Source organism: Anguilla rostrata, chromosome 9 (assembly GCF_018555375.3).
Source record: "Anguilla rostrata isolate EN2019 chromosome 9, ASM1855537v3, whole genome shotgun sequence".
NCBI lineage: Eukaryota > Metazoa > Chordata > Actinopteri > Anguilliformes > Anguillidae > Anguilla > Anguilla rostrata.
This window is the reverse complement of record NC_057941.1, coordinates 25,098,099-25,115,641: the sequence shown is the minus strand read 5'-3', so window position 1 is coordinate 25,115,641 and position 17,543 is coordinate 25,098,099. Positions and strand designations below refer to the sequence as shown.

At 42.6% G+C, this 17,543-nt stretch overlaps 2 protein-coding genes across 5 annotated transcripts; both read left to right on the top strand.

The window, feature by feature from the left end:
• Positions 1–751: 751 nt before the first annotated feature.
• LOC135263355 (zinc finger protein 467) lies at positions 752–5,173 on the top strand. Of its 4 annotated transcripts, none has more exons than XM_064351282.1 (2): positions 752–862; positions 2,897–5,173. In XM_064351282.1, the coding sequence occupies exon 2, from the start codon at positions 2,959–2,961 to the stop codon at positions 3,616–3,618; it is 660 nt and encodes a 219-aa protein (XP_064207352.1). In that variant the 5' UTR covers positions 752–862; positions 2,897–2,958; the 3' UTR covers positions 3,619–5,173. The 4 variants fall into 4 exon arrangements, with proteins under 4 accessions (XP_064207352.1, XP_064207349.1, XP_064207350.1 ...); XM_064351279.1 differs by having other exon boundaries at positions 757–1,769; XM_064351280.1 differs by having other exon boundaries at positions 758–1,754.
• Positions 5,174–6,992: 1,819 nt separating this feature from the next.
• Positions 6,993–14,244, top strand: LOC135263353 (myosin-11-like). Its single transcript, XM_064351276.1, has one exon. It carries the CDS (start codon positions 8,214–8,216, stop codon positions 13,854–13,856), a length of 5,643 nt encoding a protein of 1,880 aa, XP_064207346.1. The 5' UTR covers positions 6,993–8,213; the 3' UTR covers positions 13,857–14,244.
• The last annotated feature ends 3,299 nt before the right edge of the window (positions 14,245–17,543 follow it).

Below are 17,543 nucleotides of genomic sequence, written 5' to 3'. Positions count from 1 at the left end.
CAGGATGCCTGGCACCTCCCCCTCTTCGCACCTGCGCTTCCCGAACACGTCTCCTGTCTGTTCTGGCCCCACGATGGTGGAACGACCTCCCCGTGGAGGTCAGAACAGCTGAGACACTGACCCACTTCAAGTGACGACTGAAGACTCACCTCTTCAGGCTGCACCTCTCCCCATCCCTCCCTACCTCCCTATAATCTCTTAATTGACTGTAATCTTAGGGTTGTAACTAGGTAGCTGTTTTGTAGGTGACTTAGTTAACGCACTTGTCTTAACTACTGCTTGTTTTTTTGCATAGACTGCGCTGTTACTGTTCTCGTTTGTGTTAGTGTTAATCAGTTTAACCTTCAGGGTCCAAGTTGAACTATGCAGTTGTTCCCTGCACGGTACTTCTCTCTAGGGTTTTCAACATACTTGTTCCTGGTTATGGTTATACACTTTGTTGTACGTCGCTCTGGATAAGAGCGTCTGCCAAATGCCGGTAATGTAATGTATCTGTTGAGCATTTAACTTTCAGTTGCACTTTCAGAATCAGATCAGGGATTTCAAACTCCAGGCTTGGGGGCTACAGCGTCTGCAGGTTTTGTGGGATCCTTTCCACAGCCAGCTTGGGCCGTGAAAGCAAAGTATGCCGTACCAATACTGGGCGATAAAATTCTGTAAAATAAAAAAAACGTGATGCCCACCCAATGATACAGTTCAGTGTGCCCACCCCTTCAGATCACATTACACGGAGCCTATTGCGTAAGATAGGCTTTACGTCATAATACAGCGACAAGGCAAGTCAGGTGGCTGGGGTTTGTGGAAGTCTTGATAAACAGTGGGTGTTTTGGTTGCTTTTAACGATCATCAGGCGCCATACATGGTAAAAACTGGATTCAAACAATAATTTGCTGCATATTGCTTGGTTGCATCAGAGACGTTTTATCACTTCAGACTTAACTTATTTCCCTGCTTTGTGTAACTATCGTTTGTTGCTTTGAAACGCGGACACCGTACAGACCGCTATACGACGGCTTTCTTTACTATAACATCTAGACAGCTACACTATAGCCTATTCGAACAAGCAAGACATTGGTATATTTTACCGTAGGGAAATATGGATGCCAACGTTTCTTTTTTAAAATACGAATTGGCCTCCACCATCGAGCAGGCGGTAAGAAACGCCGTAGAGACCGTATTGAGGGAAACGGCGAGGCTAGTAGGAAGCAAGCTATCCGCGGCTCATTCTGCTGCCGCAGAGTCTCATCGAGAGAATCAAAGTTTGAGAGAAAGGTTGGACATTTCAGAGAGTGAACTGAAGGCGGTGCGTTACTATATGACGGCTGCAGAGAAGAATATCAAACAGTGTTTGCTTCTCAATCAGAGTCAACCACGCTCACACACCATAAGCTCTGAACCTTCAAACAGCGGAGATACCCTGTTTTCCCTACCCTCTATATCCGACCCGACACTTAGTCCTCATGGCATCGGTGCTACACGCAGGTCGGTGAAATCGCTTCGCAACTTACCTGGACGGTCTCAATTTTCCAAGTCATTTCCTAGTGTAGGTCTCTGCTTACCGACTGTGCAGCCAGAGTGGGGTAGAACCGCTACGAACCGCAGGAGAATGCGTTCCTCCCCTTCAGGAAATCTATATGTGACAAACCATAGCCGAACCACACACAACGATTTGCAAACGGAACACGTATTGCTCGAAACTGCGGAGGATCCGGAGAATCAATTTTATATTACCGACGAAGGCGTCGCAGATAAAGGTATGCATTTTCTAGGTATGAGTTTTCCGCAATACAAGTTTTTGACCATACTCTTGCTGTATACAAATTCCAATTATATATTTTTAAATGTAATAAGGGAAGATTGGGAACTACTATATAGGCTTCCATGAAACCAGCTACTTGACACTTTGTTATAGAATAAAAAATTATATTTAGCAGGACCATCAGAGTAAGCAAACAATCACTCACTCAACCACTTCTGGTATTCCGTAAATATGCACTTTTTGGCACTGCGTTGTGTTACATGGTGTGTTCAAGTCATGCTGGATTGTGGTAAATGCAATTTTATTATAAAAATAATATTTAGCACTGCCATCTCAATGAGCAAATGATCAGTTTCTATCTGAACCATTTCTGGTTATCTAGCATATGCATAGACAGACGCCAACGTATGCCCCCTGCATTGAGACAGCAAAGGTGCCCTTTTGGCTACTCTCTTCCCCCTGATTTTGAGCAAATGCCCCTTCAAAAAGTCTGTGCTCTGCCCTTCTGGTTTTGTATACATTTTTGACAAATCGATTGTTTATGTGGTGCATTCCAAGACGTGTTGGATTGTGTTAAATACCATTTTCCAACTTGGAATTAAACACTTTAACAACCCTCCAAGTTGCAACTCCAGATAGGAATCTAGGGGTGGGTCAATTTTCAGGACTATCCAAGATTAGGAGTTATAAAGTGACTTGTAACTTTTCACCTTCTCAGCCGTGGGTGGTAAATATCAACTTGTTTCATTATTTCTATACAGGTTCTGTTTTTATTCTTTTTTATTTTTATTACTTTTATATTTTCTGTGTGTATTTTCTGCTTGTTTTGCACGTCACAAATTTAATCTCAAAATGGCTCAGTTGAGGAAAGAGAGCAAGGGAAGGGAATGTGTTAAAGTGTAACCGAATGCAGCCTAGGAGAAGCATACAAGGGTTGGGATTCCCTACGAGGGAAAAAGACAAGTAAAAGTACTTTTTGTCTCCACAGCAGCCCATAGTGACTGGTTAAATTCAGTAGCTTTTGTAACACATGACAGTTCCACCCATTTGTTTGGTTTCACTCTTCCATCAGAAATAAAAGGATATTGTTATGCACTTTATTCTGATCATTTCTTGGTAACTGTCATTCGTTCTCAGAATATACGGGCACTGTGGGGTCAGATGAGAATGACGGAAGAGTTCTGCAGGAGCAGGACAGCATGGTGGGGCAGCCCAAGGAGCAGCCTGAAATCGGCAAGTTTGAGTTTGAGATGGGAGCCCCTGCGGGGGACGTGAACGAGCTGGGTCTGATCCGGGTTATGGAGGATGGGGACGAAGTCAAAGATGGGGCAGTCAAGATTGAGGACGACACCGAGGATCCTGCCCTGGAGCCCCTCGTCTCCCATCTGTCCGTCCCAGCCCAGCAGTTGTCACCCCCGTCCGGGGAAAGCGGAGGCGGCGGTGTGAGCTTCACAGCGGCTTCCATGGAATCTGCCGACATGGCCGCCATGCAGATGCAGAGGGAGAGCCCGGACAAGGTCCACCGCTGCAATGTGTGCGGCCGCGGGTTCCGCCGATTCTACTGCCTCAAGACCCACCAGCGGATCCACACGGGCGAAAGGCCATACCCCTGCAGGTACTGTGAGAAGCGCTTCCGCCACCTTGACAGCCTGCACAAGCACCAGCGCATCCACACCGGGGAGAGGCCATACCGCTGCACCCAGTGCAGCTGCTGCTTCCGCGAACTGGGTCAGCTCAAGAAGCACCGACTGACCCACTCGCCCGTCCCTCTCACTCCCCACCCCACGCTTTCTCTCGCCCCGGCAACACACTCCTTCTCCTGGTCTCATCTCACTTCGCAGTCCCTGGATTCCACTTAAGAGCAGTGGTGCGATCGGGGGATGATATCTGACTTATTTTATTCGCACACACAGCTCTAATTGAAGCACGGGACAGATGTCCAGACATGAATGGCCAGCAATCGCAGCAAAGAAATAATGTTCCCGTAACGTTTAAGGTTACAGTTGTATTTTTAAATTTTGCTGCAGTGCAATGGCAGTGGTGATAATTGTGTATATGTGTTAGGTACATAGAATAGAAATAATTAGAATTAGGGCTGTCTGGGTAGTGTAGAGGTATAAGCACTCTCCTACCACCGCAGAGAAGCGGGTTCAATCCATTACAGGCATTTGGCAGACGCTCTTATCCAGAGCAATCCCCAGCAGCGGTACTTCCGGCTTGGTCAGACGTTCTTACACAATTGGCAGTGTTCGTGGGTGGGAAGCCGGGGAGGGCATGAGTCCTGATCGTTGCATTAGCGACTGGTTAGTCGGGGCGCCTGTTCAGGGAGGGGATCTGGGGGAGATAGCGTGAACCTTACGCTCTCCCAGTGAAACTCCACGCTGTCGGGTGAAAAGAAGCGGCTGGCGACTCTCCATGTATCGGAGGAGGCATGTTGTAGTCTACACCCTCCCCAGACCAATAGAGGATAGCGCAACGACCAGAACTGTGATACACACGGGGAATTAGTGTAACGACTAAATTGGGAAGAAAATAGCAAATAGAGAAAGAAAATTAGAATTAGACTTGTTACCAAGATTGAATGGAATAGTCATTTTGTACAAGACTGTTTTGATGCATTTTCCAGAGGACATTTTCCAGAGGACTTGTGTGGATAGCCTAGGTTTCTGTGGGAAATAACTTCGGAATCTGGCACCCACCAATCATGGTTTTCTTTTTGCATATATCAATAATACAGCAGAGCTGATGTTTGTTTGGTGTGATAAATGGGGATGAAAGCGTGGGGCCAGCTGTTTTTCTTTCAACCTCAGTTTATGTTTGACCAAGTTATCTCCATGGTTTTGGTATTTACTGTAGCAGTTTCAGTGTCTTAGCATAACATCTCCGTGTGTTACTACACATCCCAGTGTGTTATAAACCTGTTTACACTCTGCTCCCACCATGGTCTTTGGATCATGAGGTCAGATTTTGTGTCTTTATTTACCAGGGTCTACTAATTTGTATGTTGTGCTAAATTGTTAACCATGTTGAAACAATATGGTGTTTGCCCTGTCTAAGATTCTAAATTATATATTTCTCTGTGCAAGGATACCGGTGAATTCATTTACTCATTGTTGAAAATGTGCTACTATAATTATCTAACTGCCTGTTCTTACTAGCCACTTTTAGATCTGCTTGGCTGCTATTATATCAACTTTTTAATGGGGTTGTTGACATTTTCAGTTTCTCCAGGTAGACCTGTCCCTATATCCTTCCAGCAGCATCAGTGATTTTTTTAATATGTGAAATATGGACTGAAAACTGCAGATACATGGAAGCTGAAGGAGGCAAAATTATTATACTATTTCTTGTGTGTTATTATTACATGAAAAAATCTTGTTATTTCACTGTGCAAATTAAAACTAGGTTATTTCAGCTGGTTTGTGTTTTTTATTTTATTTTTTATTATTATTCTTATTTTTAGAGAGATTATGCTTAGTGCATAGTCCTTTGGGTGAACTCAAGTCTTAAATTGAAGGGCAAGAGATGTTATAGTGCCATTTGGTGTCATTGCAGGCACTGGAATGGTAATAGTGATTCTAATTAAACATTTCCACTGCAGCCTATCTTCCTGCACCATCAAGTATTTTAGTGCATTTGCCAGAGGATTAGTAACTCCCTCCTTTTCAAGCAGAATGTATGTAAAAAAAAAAATAAAAAAAAGTTTCCAGTTACTTTCATAACACTTAATTTCCATGTAAAATTTCAGACAAATGTTCTCCTTATGTTAGATAATTAAACATGATTGAACATAAAATCAACAATTCTACATGAATCTGGAACCACGGCCTATATGTGTAACATGGTAGACATTTTGTTTGGCATGATGGATACATTGAAGATAACCAAACAGCTTTTAATCACATATTGAGAAAAGGAAAGGAAACGTTGAACATGTAAGCATGTTTGCTGCTTAGAATATAAAGAGAATTCAGACTGCTAAAAATCAATCTTTTCAATGAACAAACTTCAGTTTATACCTGTACCATAGGTCTTGGAAGTCTGAAGTACCACAGAGCAACAACCGTTGACCCTATATGGAGTTCTCGATCAAAAGAGAAATTTCTCTACGGAGAGATTCATGTAACCATCCCTGTCAGTCTGCTAATTATTATTATGCTTATTTTGCTAACAGCAAGCTAACATTACAGTGTGTTATGTACATCACAGCTAGTGGTTCCATGACAAGCCTTTCAAGTGCAACCCGACAGCTATTCAAAGCTAACGTTAGCCAGCAGGAAAATTTAAAGAGTACTCAAATAACTTAAGGAAATTACTAACAAAAACAGCAACAATAACAAGAAGAAAGAAATTTACAATATGTACAATTGTACAAAAGAGAAAATGATATTAATTATTTCACTAGCGGGCAACAGCAATGTGAATACTAACAGTTTACCCATGTGAATAATAGCTGAAAATGCAACCCTGTGTGATGAACTAATTGTGCAATGGGTCATCATTGGTGGGCTTAACCACTTAGCTGTTAGCAATTTTTTTTTAAATTACACCATTATAAAAATTGGTGAAAAGCATTCTTTTTCATATACAAATGAATGTAATATATTATTTTGAAGGAATAAATTCTCACATATATATATACGTATTGTCTGTATTATCTGGAAGTCTTGAAAATGCTAAGGAACATGAGAGGAATGACGTAAATGTACGGTTTGTACGGGGGTTGTAGACCAGGGACTGTATGGTATAGACCAGTGGTGTCAAACTCGTGCCATGGAGGGCCGTGTGTATGCAGGTTTTCATTCCAGCCTCAGATCTTGATTATATAATTAGTTAAATTATTTGCTGAATTAGGGATGCAGGTTTGTGCACAATGGTGACCCGACGTCTGTGGTGACCCGCATTGTCTAAATAAAAATTTTCTTATATTCTGTGCTTCAATGCAGTTAAACGCATATGGCTGAATGAGTAATTGGACTCAATTAAGGCAGCATTAATTGGTTGGAATGAAAACCTGCATACACACGGCCCTCCATGGCACGAGTTTGACACCACTGGTATAGACGCTTTCAACGGTAACAACATAAACAAACGTTACTGCGCATGTGCGTTGTTCTGGCCCTAACTTAACTTCCGGCAAACTTCCGCAAACAATCAATAACACGGGAGTCCCTCTATTTCTGATAACAAGTAAAATGAATAAGTAAATTACGTTATCTAGCTAGTTAAATCTATGCCTAACCAGTATTATTTGGGCTTACCAGTTGAAGAAAAGAACCGTTATTTGGCCAAACTCAAATGCAATAACGTTACACTACCAGAAAAACATGACAGAAACAGATAGTGTTGACACTAGTATTGCACCTTGCTGAGCATCATACATTCCTTGCATAATCCATAACTATTCTGGTTACATGCACATTCCTGTGTAGAAAGTGCACTCTTTCTATGACGTTGCTTAAAAAATATGATTATATGAGACACAAACTGGGGCTAGTGGGCAGCATGTGTAGCCAATGCAATTACTGTAGGTTATTTATTTATATAACATGCATTGATGGAAAAACATCTTGGGTCGTCTTGCTAGGTTACCACAACAAAAATGACCAGGCAATGAAACGCTTTCAAGTCACTGGAAACAGGTATCATGACGTTCAAAACGTAGCTAAAGCGTATCTACTAGCATTGATCTAACGTTACTGTGTATAATGTATACAATGTTAGCTACGTTTAGCTAGCTAGCTAGCTAGCTACAATCAATTTAGTTAGTTAATTAGTCATAACTATTGAAGGCTTGTTACTGTTCAGCTAGCTATTAGCTATCGCTTATCATGAGTTTACCTGAAACAAAGTCAGTGCTAGAGTGAGAGCACCTATTCGACCACCTTCGTTTGACAAACAGGAAAACGTAAACTGATTTGCAACTATATATGAAATAGGCGAAATATCGGTAACAACCTGTACCTAGTTATGTAGGAAAAATGTTGTTATACTCCCGCGGTTATTTTTTCAGTACTTTCACGATTGTTTTTCTGTGCCAGCAAATAAGTCAGAGGTGGTCCAGTGCTAGCTGTGAGTTTGGCCAAGTAACGGTTCTTTTCTTCGACTGGTAACCCCAAATAATACTGGCTTGACATAGTTTTAACTAGCTAGCTAGCATAATTTACTTGTTATTTATTTTGCTTGTTATCAGAAATGGTCTAAAGGATCTCTGTTGTTATTGATTGTTTGCGGAAGTCTGCCGGAAGTTAAGTTAGGGCCAGAACAACGCACATGCGCAGTAACGTTTGTTTATGTTGTTACCGTTGTTAAGCGTCTATAGTAAGATTCCTGGTTTGGAATGTTAGCTAAAGAACGGAATTGTGAAGTCGTAAAATTGTGATGTCATAAGGGGTACTATTTTGTAATGGACTGGGTATAAAAAAAGTGCTGCTTTCCTTTGGCACTGTCAGTGATGGAGAAAAATGCTTCACAAAGAAGTAATGAGTTGGAACAGGAGAGGTTGAGAAAGTGGCTTGAGTTAGAGCTCGCCATGGTTCGGAGTGAGCTGGAAGATAGCCGGGCAGTGCAGGAGAAAATGGAGTTTGTTCTTCAGATTGAGCGAGCCAAGTGCCAACAACTGGAAGAAAAACATGCCAAGAACAAGGTGATGAAGGAAAAGCTGATCAAGAAAATAGCTCAAATAGAGGAAAGTGCACTAAAGGTAGTGAGTAGCAACAAGCAGGTCAGCATGAACTCTGAGTTCTGGGAGCTCCTGGAATGTGAGAAGGCCAGGGGGGAGGTTACACAGTGCCAACTGCTGGTGGACCTAGCTGACACAAAAAAGAAATTAGCAGTTCTTGAAGCATCGCTTGAAGTGAAAACTCATCTCTGCTCTGACCTAGAGCAGGAGAAAGTATGCATGCAAAGGGATATGCTCATGCTTGAGAAAACAGTTCAAGAGAGCAAGAACCTGTTTGACCAATCAGAACATGGCATACGTACCATGAAGTGTGCCCTGGACAACAAGGAGCAGGATGTCTTAACCATGTCCCAGAAGTTACAGGAGGCCGTGTCAGCTTCTGAAGTCTTGGACAAGACGATCAGAGCCCAAGAGATGTCTCTACAGCTAATGGAGATTGAGAATGCCAAACTCAAGGATGTGGTGAACGAGCAGGCCAACAGATTCCCTGTGCTGCAAAAGGAGGCCGAGAAGGCTACATTGACTAATAAAGATCTGACGCAGCACCTCAGTCGAGCGGTGCAGAAGCAAACCCTTCTCTACATATACGCCCATGGACAGCTGAAGGAGAAAGGGTCCCTACTGCTGAATGAGAGGCAGAAGGCCAGTAAGGCCAAAGCACAGCAGGAGGTCCTTCAGGAGAGACTAGAAAAGATGCAGAATGAGGGCACACTGCTAAGTCAACAGTTGGAAGCAGCCAATCAAAAAGCAGAGGCAAAAGAGCAGGAAGTCATGCAGGAACGTTTGAAAACAATGCACACAGAGAGCGAGGTGCTTGCCCTGCAGGACAAGATGGAAAAGATGCAGAATGAGGGCACACTGCTAAGTCAACAGTTGGAAGCAGCCAATCAAAAAGCAGAGGCTAAAGAGCAGGAAATCATGCAGGAGCATTTGAAAACAATGCACACAGAGAATGAGGTGCTTGTCATCCAGGAGAGACTGGAAAAGGTTCAGAAAGAGAATAGACTGCTAAGTGATCAGTTGGAAACAGCCAATAAGAAAGCAGAGGCAAAAGAGCAGGAAGTCATGCAGAAGCATTTGAAAACAATGCACACAAGGAATGATATGCTTGCCCTGCAGGACAGACTGGAAAAGGTACTGAATGAGGGAATGAAGCTAAGCCAACAGTTGGAGACTGCCAATAAGATAGCAGAGGCAAAAGAGCAGGAATTAGCTGACATGCGGGAGCGTTTGAAGACAATGTACACAGAGAATGAGGTGCTTGCCCTGCAGGACAAGATGGAAAAGGTGCTGAATGAGGGCACACTGCTTAGCCAACAGTTGGAAGTGGCTAATGAAAAAGCAGCGGCTAAAGAGCAGGAAGTCATGCAGGAGCGTTTGAAAACAATGCACACAGAGAATGAGGTGCTTGTCATCCAGGAGAGACTGGAAAAGGTTCAGAAAGAGAACAGACTGCTAAGTGAACAGTTGGAAACAGCCAATAAAAAAGCAGAGGCAAAAGAGCAGGAAGTCATGCAGAAGCATTTGAAAACAATACACACAAGGAATGATATGCTTGCCCTGCAGGACAGACTGGAAAAGGTACTGAATGAGGGAATGAAGCTAAGCCAACAGTTGGAGACTGCCAATAAGATAGCAGAGGCAAAAGAGCAGGAATTAGCTGACATGCGGGAGCGTTTGAAGACAATGCACACAGAGAATGAGGTGCTTGTCATCCAGGAGAGACTGGAAAAGGTTCAGAAAGAGAACACACTGCTAAGTGAACAGTTGGAAACAGCCAATAAGAAAGCAGAGGCAAAAGAGCAGGAAGTCATGCAGGAGCATTTAAAAACAATGCACACAGAGAAAGAGTTGCTTTGCCTGCAGGAGAGACTGGAAAAGGTGGAGAATGAGCGAATGATACTAAGCCAACAGTTGGAAGCAGCCAATCAAAAAGCAGAGGCAAAAGAGCAGGAAGTCATGCAGGAGCACTTGAAAATGATGCACACAGATAACGAGATGTTTGCCCTGCAGGAGAGACTGGATGAAGTGGAGAATGAGAGCATGATGCTTAGCCAACAGTTGGAAGCGGCTAATCAAAAAGCAGAGGCAAAAGAGCAGGAAATCATGCAGGATTGTTTGAAAACGATGCACACAAGGAATGAGATGCTTGCCCTGCAGGAGAGACTGGAAAAGGTACTGAATGAGGGCACACTTGTAAGCCAGCAGTTAGAAGCGGCCAATAAAAAAGCTGAAGCTAAAGAAGCGGAAGTGGCTGACATGCAGGAACATTTGAAAGCTATGCATTCAGAGAAGGAGATGGCAGAGACAAGCAAGGAGAAGCTCACAGAGCTTCTCGCTCAGGTGAGGAGAGATGGATGGAGCACCCTTTGGAAACTACAACAGCATCTGACTGACACACAAACAAAACTGACAACGTGTGAGGGGTTACTTGAAATGCATCCTCTCCACTGCAGTGATCTTGAGGAGGAAAACATATCCATGGAGAAAGACATTAGCACGCTTAAGCAACTGCTGCAAGAGAACGAGGACAGCTGCACCCAGTCTGAGAGCTTTATTTGTGAACTGATTGCTAAACTTAACGAAAAGGATAATGAGATTGTCACTGCCTCACAGAAACTGTTGGTCTCGTTAGACTCAAGAAACAAAGAGCCAGCCCTTGAAATGGCAGAGATCCAGGAGCAACCACATGGGGGTGACACAGACAGATGGGACATGGTGTGGCAACTGCAGCAGAAACTGGCTGATGCAAAAATAAATCTGTTGACATGTGAGGCATCGCTCAAAGTCAACACTAACCACTGCAGAGATCTGGAAGAGGAAAAAGAGTCCATGCAGAAGGACGTGATTACTCTCAAAGGGACCTTGCGAGAGATGGAAGACATGTATGCCCAATCAGAGCAGCATGTTCACAACCTGATGGCCTTCTGTGATGAGAAAGATTATCAGATTTGCACTCTCTCCGAGCAGCCACAGGTCTCATCAGCTTCTAAAAGCACGAAAATGTCAGCCTCTAAAAAGGCAGAAGTCCACGATGGTGAGGAGAAAGACATACAGAACACTCAGTGGCAACTGCAGAAGGAGCTTGCTGCTACAAAAATTAAACTGTCTGTACATGAGGCATCACTAAAAGTCAAGGCTAAACACTGCAGAAATCTGGATGAAGAAAACCGTTCCATGACGGAGGACATAAATGCACTTAAGGGGAAGTTATGGGAAGGGGAAGACAAGTGTGCCCAGTCAGAGCAGCGTGTCTGTAATCTGACAGGCTCTTGTGAGGATAAAGATCATCAGATCCACTCACTGTTCGAGAAGCTACAGGCCTGCTCTAATTCAAGTGGCAAAGACCTTAAAAACACAGAGAACCAGGACCATCTAGACAGTGAGGAGACCAACATACAGAACACAGTGTGGCAAATTCAGCAGGAACTGGCTGATACAAAGACAAAACTGTCAACGTGTGAGGCATCGCTCAAAGTCAGTGCTAACTATTGCAGAGATCTGCAGGAGGAAAAACAGTCCATGCAGAAGGACATAAACACACTCAAGAGGAGGCTGTGGGAAAGTGTGGATAAGTGTGCTCAGTCAGAAGACCTTGCACACAGCATGATGACATCCTGTGCTGAAAAGGATCACCAGATTTGTGCTCTCTCCAAACAGCTGGAGGTCTTAACAGCCTTGAAAGGGAGGAAGTCTAAAAAAACAAGGATCCAGGACAGCGAGGAGATAGACAGACAGAACACGGCATGGCAACAGCAGCAGGAACTGGCTGACACAAAAACAAAGCTGGCGACGTGTGAGGCATCACTCAAAGTCAAGGCTGAACACTGCACAGATCTGGAAGAGGAAAACCAGTCCATGCAGAAGGACATAGTCTCTCTCAAAGAGAGGTTATGGGAAAGAGAGGACAAGTGTATGCAATTAGAGCAGGGTATGCAAAACATAATAACCAGTGAGGATACAGATTATCAGAATCACACTCTGTCCAAGAAGCTGCATGCCCCCTCAGGCTCAAAAAGGAAAGAGCCAGACCTTAAAAACACAGATATCCAGGAGCATCTAGACAGCGAGGAGACAGAAAGATGGAACACTTTGTGGCAATTGCAAAATGAACTTGCTGACACCAAAGCAAAACTGCTGACATGTGAGGCGGCACTCAAAATGAACACTAACGGTTTCAGGAATTTGGAGGAGGAAAACCAGTCCATGCAGAGGGACAAAGTTACTCTCAAAGGGAGGTTGCATGAGAGCAAAGAAACCTGTGCCCAATTGGAGCAGCATATTTGTAACCTGATGGCCTCCTGTGATGACAAAAATAACCAGATCTGTGCTCTCTCGAAAGAGCTGCAAGTCTTATCAGCCTCAAAAAGCAAGAAGTCTCAAAAAGTAAAGATCCAGGACACTGTGGAGACAGACAAACAGAACATGTTGTGGCAACTCCAGCAGGAACTGGTTGACACAAAAACAAAACTAGCAACATGTGAGGCATCGCTCAAAGTCAAGGCTAAACACTGCAGAGATCTAGAAGAGGAAAAACAGTCCATGCAGAAGGACATAGTAACTCTCAAAGGGAGGCTGTATGAGACTGAGAACATGCATGCCCAATCGGAACAACATATTTGCAAGCTGATAGCCTCCTGTGATGACAAAGACCACCAGATCTGCACTCTCTCCAAGGAGCTGCAGGTCTTATCAGCCTCTGTGGGCATAGAAAGGACCTTTGAGCAGGCAGAGGAGTCACAGAAAACTCTATGTCAGCTGGAAGCTGAAATCATCAATCTGCAGGCCATGGCCGAACAGCAGACAAGTGTGGTTGCAGCGCTACAGAAAGAGACTGCTGAGGCAACAAGGGTGAAAAAAGATTTGGAGGAGCTCAATCAGCAGATGAAGGAGCAAATCCCCCTAAATGCAGATGAACAAATGAAGGAAAGAATAGCAGCACTCCGAGAAGAGAAGGAGAAGGCCATCCTGCAGCAAGAGGCCTTTGAGAAGCAACTGGAAGATGTGCAAAATGAGAAAAAAGTCCTCCACCAACAGCTTAAGGAGGCCCAGATGAAGGAAGCGGCTAGAGAAAAGACAGGGACAGATGTTCAGAATGACAGGTTTACTAAAATGCAGGCACACTATGAGAAGAAAGTAAAGGAACTGGAGAAAAGAAGTGAAGAATTGGCCTATAGATATGCCGCACTCCAGGAGCATCCGGGCAGTGATAAGACAGACAGAGAGCACAATTGGAGAAAAGTAAAGCAGGATCTGGTCGACATGCAGTCTAAATCGCTGGTGGAAAATGTGTCCCTTGAGGTCATTTCTCGTCACTGCAGTAATCTTGAGAACCAAGAACAGGAAAACATGGATCTGGACCTGGAGAGCCTTAATGGAATGATTAAAGAGTGTGAGAACTTTCTCTTTATCTAGAAGCTGCAGACAGATCCTGTCAGCCTCATTAGGTATGAACAAGAATGTGTGTCTTCCCCATATAGCAAGGGGATATAAATGCACATCCATTTGTGCTCAGATTAATTATTTGTAAACAGCAGATTTTCCTTCAGGACACTTAATGTTATGCAATGTATTTTTTCTTTTTGCAGAAAGCCCCCCCCCCCCCAAGTTAAGGAGTTAAATGCAGAACACCCCTAGTATTTATCCATTGTCTTTCAAAAAGAGAACTATGGCTCCTGACATAATTTTAGACCTAGAGATAATGTTGAAGAAGGTGAAGGCATAAGCTTGCTGTAATGACAACATGAGCAATGTGGAGTTGATTCCTACTAAGCATATTTCATTAAAAAAATTAGATGCAGGGGTTACATTTTTGAGCTTCTTTCTTGAATGGTTTTATTTCAGACAGATTTATAACCGTTTCTTTAGTTTTACTTTTTTTACAGCAATATGGAATTGGTGAATTGTGCCTCTGCTGTCACTGCTGTGCCACTGCACTGCCACTGTAGTTAGATGGTTCATTGAGTTGTAGAAAACAGTTGGTATTTTTGTTACATAAAAACATAGTGCAGTTGGACTTGTATTTCTTTTTTTAAAATTTTTTTTCTTTTTTACCACCTTGAGCTATAGTATAGATGGAAAATGCACCAAGAATACCATTATCATCTATATAACGTCAGGAGCTGGTCATAATTTTTCCAGTGTAAATATACATTACAGCTTGAACATTTTATAGGGCGTATTGCACACGTAAATCAAGCTTTTATGCTACACTAGCATTTTAAAATGCACTGTTAAGGTGTTTATGTGACTTCTTCCGATGCATTGAGAGCATTATGATTTGGTAGCTTCTTTATACAGTTCAATCATAAAATAATAAGGTACAGGATGATAAAAAATGAAAGGAATTTATCATTTGCTTATCTCAAAGGAGACATATACACATCCATCATTTTTCAGATACATGTTTAAAAAAATAATACCATATAGGCCCACTAGATGAGATCCATTCATTACATCGAAAGCATAACTATATATAACTAGAAGAGTGCACTCAGTAGAGTGCAGATCTCCGCCAGGCGTGTTAACTTTGCTGATGCGACAATAGAGGCTACACAATCAATACAACCAGCCACATACAATATTACAAGTTTTTACCATGTGCCGCTGAAAATCCCAAAAATGCCGATTCAGTGAAGTAACGCTGAAGGTGGTGACATGTTAGCTAATTTCATTCATATCAGCCATGATGTGTTCGACAGAGCTCACGTTGACCTTATAGTTCGGCACTTTCGTTTCCAACCCAGTCAGGAACAATGTGGATGGGAACAATTCCAAAAGACCAGCGATATAAAATATCAATTTCAACATGACAATGGCAACAAACTAATTGCCACAGATTCAAACATTAACGTACCCTGTTAGTTGGCCCAAGTTGAACTATGCGGTTGTTCCCTGCACTTGGACCGATACTTCTCTCTAGGGTTTTCATCATACTTGTTCCTGGTTATGGTTATACACTTTGTTGTACGTCGCTCTGGATAAGAGCATCTGCCAAATGCCTGTAATGTAATGTAATGTAATGTTTAAGGGAGTAACTATTGACTGCTGATCTTCCTACAAGCTTCTGTCACATGCTGAGAGTTAAACACTTACTCATCCCCTCAATGGTGCTGTCATCAACAAGATGTTCCACCACCCACTATGCTTTGTATGGAAAAATGTTTTGTGTGCATCAGTGATGTTGGATTGTAATGCAATACAATGTTAGTAAGTGCCATGCCATGTTATGAAGTGTGGGACTTTTAAGGACTTTAGGGTTTGGGGGTTTATGTATACTTTCTTTTTCTTAGGTTTTCTGGGCAGTTTTTCTAAGTGTCGTATTATCACTTTGAAGATAAAATAGTCTTTGTGGTAGTATTTGTGGAATTTCTGGAAATTTTCATTACTTCCAAATTTCTTATTTGCCTTCATTGATCAAGGACAGGACTGTTTTGAGTGTCCTATGGGCCAAATGCAGCCTGCCATAGACTTGGTGTTGATTCTTTGAAGAGAAGACAAACCAAAAGTGACCAATTTTAAAGATTTCTGCCACTATATATTTAGGCCGTGTATTTAAAAAATTTAATTAAATTTGAAAAAAAAAAAAAAACCTTAGGTAGAGAATAATTCCATTTCTTTCGTACAATCACACAAAAAGAGGAGTTTTACTTAAAAATAATCTTACACATGACTTTCCTCAAAATAGCCTCCTTTGACTTTAAATACAGTTAAATTATTGGAAGTCTATCCAAACATTAGGCAAATGGGGGTGGGTGAGAGATGGAGGGGTAGTTATGCATTAAGTCTTTTTAAACCGCAGATAACCTAATAGCATTGGCCTGAAGTATACGTAAAATTGACACTAAAGCTGCTAGAAATATGGCAAAGAAGAAGGTGTTAGGCTTAGATATGCAAGGCCATGTAAACATATTCTGGCAAGGTTATTCCCTGCAAGAAATTGCAAATAAGCTTAAGATTTTCAGATGCAGTGTTCAGTACACACTTGGAAGGGTCCAACAGATGGGCAGTAATGTTAACAGGAGAAGACCAAGACAATCAACAGGCATTAAACATATATCTTGTGGTGTCTAGCAAAATAAACAGAAAGTCTGGATTCGTTCTGATCAACTTAAAACCAGTGCCTTTGCCAACCCCAAAGACACTTGATGTAGTATCACAGCCCAATATTGCATGCCTAAAGAAGATACATTTGCAGGCTTTGCTACCTAGGTCTTTTTTTAGGTTGTGAATGTTCCACACTTTCATCTTTTTTGCAGCCTATTTGGGCTCTGGTCTAAAGAAGATCTTATGGCTTTCTATATTTGCGTGGTGGCACAGCAGAACCAGCAGATCTGTATCTTCAACAACAACAGTGTCTTGTGTTCTTGCCACCTGCACTGCTGTCTGCACTATCAACAGGTCAGCATCTCCATCACTATGAACAATTCTGAAGCCCTCTTCCTCAAGCTTCATCCCCATGAGGTTAATCATCCTTTGTTTGTTGGCTTTATTTGGCAAGAAATGATCCTACTGTGATTTACAGGTCATGTCTTCTGTAAAATTGATTGTTGGCTCCATGTGTCCTTTGCTGTGACGTTGATGGATGCTGTCCGTAGTAGATGGCCCCCCTTCATATCCATCAAATACAATCATGGTTGATTGGCCATATTTCTTCTGTACATAGTCTATGTACATCTTTGCAATGGCACCATAGGTTATTCCACAAGGCCAAGGTAACCTTTGCATGAGAGAGCCTCCGTCTAGAACATACTGAACGTCATGTGAGGCGCAATTCTCATCAAGTGTATGTTGAGCCCACATAGCATCTGCAAGTGCTGGTTTGTTTGCTTTTCTCATCATCCCCAATGTTGTCACAATGCAGGAGGTTGTGCACACAATTCATGCTTGAAAATTTCATCACGATTCTCCATGTTTTCTGAAGTAGCAATGTAGCGCTGGAACAAAAGCTCAGGAGCGATTTTCACAATCTCCCCATCAGCTTTGATTCCATGCTTGGCTGCTAGGGTAACTGCCAGGTCTTTTCTCCTGAAAGTGTACTGTGCAACATTTTCTCCTTCCATTTTGTGCAGAATATTCAAACCTACATCTTTGGCCCTGTCT